The sequence below is a fragment of the Xylocopa sonorina genome, chromosome 9 (genome assembly GCF_050948175.1).
Source record: "Xylocopa sonorina isolate GNS202 chromosome 9, iyXylSono1_principal, whole genome shotgun sequence".
In the NCBI taxonomy this organism is placed as follows: Eukaryota; Metazoa; Arthropoda; class Insecta; order Hymenoptera; family Apidae; genus Xylocopa; species Xylocopa sonorina.
The window spans coordinates 4,386,998-4,391,874 of NC_135201.1; the positions used below are offsets into that span (position 1 = coordinate 4,386,998).

Here is a 4,877-nt window from a genome sequence, read left to right on the forward strand (position 1 = left end):
CGCTAGAAATTATAATTGTCTAGATAGAGGAAATGAGGGTTTTACACCCATACCATAACCCAACATTAACTATACATGTATTCCTAACCTTTCTAGTAAAAACATAACCTCCTTAAACCACATGTACATGTGTAGGCTTCTCTCCTGAGATGCACAACATAAACATTCAATCTTTAAGATCAGTTGTGAATGATATGAAATGTCGCGATTAATAGTAAAAAATTTGCCAAAAAGTGTAAGTACTATTATTTGTCGACATATATCCACGACAGTAAAGATGAAGATGTTAATTTTGAGGGAATATTCATAGATTACAGATACAAAATTAAGGGAAGTTTTCAGTCAAAAAGGTTTAGTGACTGATGTACAATTGAAATATACAAAAGATGGCAAATTCAGACGGTTTGCGTTCATTGGATATAAAACAGAAGAAGAAGCCGCAACTGCTAAAGAATATTTTGATAAAACATGTATTGATACGTGCAAAATAAGCGTTGAACAATGTGCAAGTTTAGGTACTGCAAAAATTTATTATTTTTTTATCGCTTATAGGTGATCTATTAAAATTAAATAGCGATAGCTTTTATTTGATATATTTATACCAATAGGCGATTCTACGAAACCTAGATCATGGAGTAAATATGCACCCGACAGTTCAAGGAGTGTGGTCAATAATAACAGCTCTATTGATACAACAGAAGACACATCCTTGAATAAAACAAGCGAGAAAAAGGAGAAAAAGAAAAAGGATAAAAAGGAGAATGATTCAAAAAATGAAATTAAAGAAGCTTTAGAAAAGGTATGATTATAATACATTTCATTGTTTAATTATTTAGGTTTCTTCAAAGTATAATTATTTTATGGTAATTTATATTCAGCATAAAGATGATCCTCTGTTCATGGAGTTCCTCGAAAGTCATGCAGTAAGGAAAAATATATGGGATAATGACACAACACTAATAACTAAAACTGAAGAAGGAGATAATGATAATGATACCAGCGATAGTGACGCTAATGATAAGGATGACAATGAAGAAAAGGAAGGAAAGGAAGGAAATGAAGAAGAAAAGAAAGAGAAGCAAAAAATTGCAGACAAAGTCATATCTGATTTGGAGGTAATACAAAATTTAGACTCTTTTGAAAATCGATTATCTATAAATAATTCTTAATCTCGTATTTCTTACATTTTTAAAAAGTACATGGAAGCTTTGAAAAATAAAAAGAACGCGGAGAAAGAGGTTTCTGATAGCAAGACTACATCTAAACATGGGCCTATAAAGTTGTTCAATGTGAAACTTCGAGGATTGGCATATAATTACAAGAAAAAAGACATCAAACAATTCTTTCATCCATTGAAAGCGAAATCAATACGAATACCGACCAAAATTAAAGGCATTGCTTTTGTTGGTTTTAAAACTGAACAGCATTTAAGAAAAGCATTGTTGAAAAATAAAAGCTTTTTAGGTATTAACATTGTAATCAGTTCAGAATTTCTATACCATTCGTCCATGTTTATTTTCACTTGTGACATTTTTTTAGATGGGAAACAAATATTTGTAACGAAGTATGATACAACCGAACAAACGTCTGACGAAAAACAGAATGGAAATGAAAGTAACGTGAGATGGAAGGAGCAAGCTGAAGCATTAAAAAACGAGGAAAGCATAGCGGAATCTGGGAGGATATTTGTTCGCAATTTATCGTACATAACTACAGAGGATGATATTAGAAAATTATTTGAAAAATATGGTAATCATCACTTTCCTGAAGACAATGAGATCTTTCGAGTAATACCACTATAAAAATTGTTCATTTAGGTCCATTGACTGAAGTTAATTTACCAATCGATCGTATAACCAGGAAGCCAAAAGGTTTTGGTACAATAACATTTTTGATGACTGAACATGCAGTGAAAGCTTACAGCGAACTAGATGGTTCAATTTTAAATGGAAGGATGTTACATCTTCTACCAGCTAAAGCAAAACCTGATGCGATGGAAGAACTTGATGAAAGTAAGAACAAGTTAAATGGAATTATCACCTTATATAGATTACTATAAAGCTTGCAGTGTGTACAATTTCTTACAATTACAGAAGGATTAACTTATAAGCAGAAGAAAGAACTGGAAGCGAAGATAGTCGCTGGATCATCGCACAATTGGAATACCCTTTTCCTCGGACAGAACGCTGTAGCAGAAGCCATTGCTGCTACTTATAATACAACAAAGGAACAGGTGCTCGAGGATGCATCGAAAGGTTTGAGTGCCGCGGTTAAATTAGCATTGGGTGAAACGCAATTAGTCCAAGATACCAAGAATTTTTTGGAAGAAAATGGAGTTTGCTTGGACGCGTTCAATCAAGTAAATATTTTGTATGTACACGATAATAAAATGATAAGATCAAGTAACTGGCGAACGATCTGTTTCTTTTAGCCATCAAGCAAACGTTCAAAGACAGTGATACTTGTAAAGAATTTGCCTGCTGCAACACCGGTACGAGAAATTCGACAACTGTTTGCAGCACATGGTGAACTGGGAAGAGTTGTGATGCCACCTACAGGAGTCACTGGTATCATTTACACCGTCACTTGTATTATTATTCACGTGCCATATTTGTTATCATTCAGTTTTCTATGATCTTTAGCTCTGGTGGAATTTCTGGAGCCTTCCGAGGCACGCAAAGCGTTCACCAAATTAGCATATAGCAAATACAAACATTTACCACTCTATCTCGAATGGGCGCCTGATAATAGCTTCGCTACTCCTCCTCCTGAGAAAAATAAAAGTAAGAATGTTGAACCAACCGAGGAAAAAGATACTAAAGAAGTTGACAAACAGGTAGAAGAACTACCAGAAACTATAAATAATACCAATAAAGCTGACAAAGAAGAAAGCGAGGACGAAGACGAACCAGAGCCAGACACAACCCTTTTCGTAAAAAATATCAATTTTATAACTACAGACAAGCAGCTAAAAGCGGTAATTTCATGTATTTTAATAACCATTGCATTTCCTTCCACTTATTTGATACATAACGTGTTGTTTCATAGTATTTTGAAAAATGCGGTCCAGTTCATTATGCTACGATAGCAAGAAAGAGGGATCCAAAGAATCCAGGCGCGAAATTGTCAATGGGTTACGCATTTGTGCAGTATAAAAGAAAAGCCGATGCGGAGCGGGCGTTAAAAGTTTTACAAATGACTGTGTTCAATGCGAAGACTTTGGAACTCAAACGTTCTGAACGAACGTTAACGTACGTTCTTAACTTCGCTTTAACAGTAACCATTTCAACATTTATAATTTCATTTATTTCAATTGCGTAGAACTAACGTGACGAGTGCGAAGAAAAGTACCAAAGTAACGTCTCAAACGGGCACCACAATCTTGGTAAAAAATGTCCCATTCCAAGCAACCGCTGAAGAGGTAACCGAGCTATTCAAGTAAGTACTCTCTCAATATTCTAATTAATTATTAGCAATCTGAATTATTAATATTTCTATCTTATGAAAAAATTAGAGCGTTTGGGGAATTAAAAGCAGTGAGGTTACCAAAAAAATTGGTGGGTGTTGAGAAGCATAGAGGATTCGCCTTTGTGGACTATTACACGAAAAGTGATGCCAAGGTATTCAAATAATTACTTTATTTTTTAAAAGCGTGGCTCAATTTATTCTTTTCTGTTTTGTCCGCAGAAAGCTTTTAAAGCTCTCTGTCAGAGCACCCACTTGTACGGCCGAAGATTGGTTCTGGAATGGGCTCGAAATGAAGAGGGTGTGGAAGATATCAGAAAACGCACTGCCAAACACTTCCATAAAGGTACGCGTTTACCACGTCTTGCATTTCTTGTTACCCGATTACATGTATCATTTTATTTATAGAGCCTCTGATTAAGAGGAGCAAGAAAGGAACACTGAATCCCGAGGACGTTGGCTTGGCAGAGACATAATCCACAATAAATCCTGTTCCTTATCAGACTTTGTACATAGCATTCGCGTGGCGACCAAGAAGCGGAAAAGAAATAAATTCATGAGACGAACTCGATCCGTAAAAGTTGAAGTGCAATTTCCTTTCAATAGCTGGCAGCGAGTCAACTCGATCGAAAGTTTAAAAAACCTGCGGCCCCGAGAGGCGCGCGATATTGACCTTCGCGTCACGTCGGGACTTTTTCTCGTCTTACTTTTCGCGAAAATACCCGGGATTTCTACCAGCAGCGGCGCATGTACCGACGCCGTGTATTTAGGTCTCGGTACCATTGAATCTGTCCCGCCTGCCAATGAACATCGAGGCGGCGAGCATTAATCCTCGACACACGTTCCAGCTGATTTAATTGCAGCCTCGAGAGCGGTTGTTGCACCCCCTCGTTCCAATGCAGGAACGCCGTATGCTCGTCTAGAATTTCAGTCCCGACCATTCTCAACTGTCTCGCATCCGAAGCGGGCATATTTCTGAATCGTTCGTTCGGGAATCGAATTTTTTTTTATCTCTCGACTGAGACTATTCGCATTCTGGCTAGCTAAGAACGTTTATAGCGGCGAATCGGGTGGAATTTATGGACTAACCTCAGAAAATCCGGCAAAAGCAAGGCGCGCCGAGGGATTTGCATAAATTCCTGGACGCTCCAAGCGAAAACGAATCGGTCTGAGAAAACAGGCCGAGATACGAGTGCGCTTGTTGATATATCAATATTTAAAAGGAGGCGAACGCGAGGAGGGCTCGCGGTAGAGTAGAAGGGAAGAAATGTTTTCCTTTCACCTCACAGAGGAGGAGGAGTGGCGAGTGGCGATTCGAGAGGTTCTCGAGGTAGTCCCTTGGTGGAGGTGGAGACGACCCATGAAAGTAACAGTGTACCTTCTCCACCTTCCGTCCAGCGTTCAGTCTCATT

General features: G+C 37.8%; 1 protein-coding gene across 1 annotated transcript; it reads left to right on the forward strand.

Moving 5' to 3' along the window:
• Positions 1 to 99: 99 nt before the first annotated feature.
• Positions 100 to 4,036, forward strand: LOC143427456 (putative RNA-binding protein 19). The gene is made up of 15 exons (XM_076901617.1): positions 100 to 235; positions 311 to 515; positions 609 to 799; positions 879 to 1,115; positions 1,197 to 1,464; positions 1,540 to 1,749; positions 1,818 to 2,012; positions 2,094 to 2,359; positions 2,432 to 2,567; positions 2,643 to 2,977; positions 3,049 to 3,251; positions 3,322 to 3,438; positions 3,515 to 3,620; positions 3,688 to 3,811; positions 3,874 to 4,036. The coding sequence occupies exons 1-15, from the start codon at positions 200 to 202 to the stop codon at positions 3,939 to 3,941; spliced, it is 2,697 nt and encodes an 898-aa protein (XP_076757732.1). The 5' UTR covers positions 100 to 199; the 3' UTR covers positions 3,942 to 4,036.
• Positions 4,037 to 4,877: the final 841 nt, after the last annotated feature.

What these genes read in the sequence shown, in the direction of transcription:
- LOC143427456 (XM_076901617.1), top strand. Translation starts at nt 200, where the DNA reads ATGTCGCGATTAATAGTAAAAAATTTGCCAAAAAGT. An exon ending in TTAAAGAAGCTTTAGAAAAG is followed by an intron (nt 800 to 878) that starts GTATGATTATAA and finishes ATTTATATTCAG; the next exon opens with CATAAAGATGATCCTCTGTT. An exon ending in CAGACAAGCAGCTAAAAGCG is followed by an intron (nt 2,978 to 3,048) that starts GTAATTTCATGT and finishes GTTGTTTCATAG; the next exon opens with TATTTTGAAAAATGCGGTCC.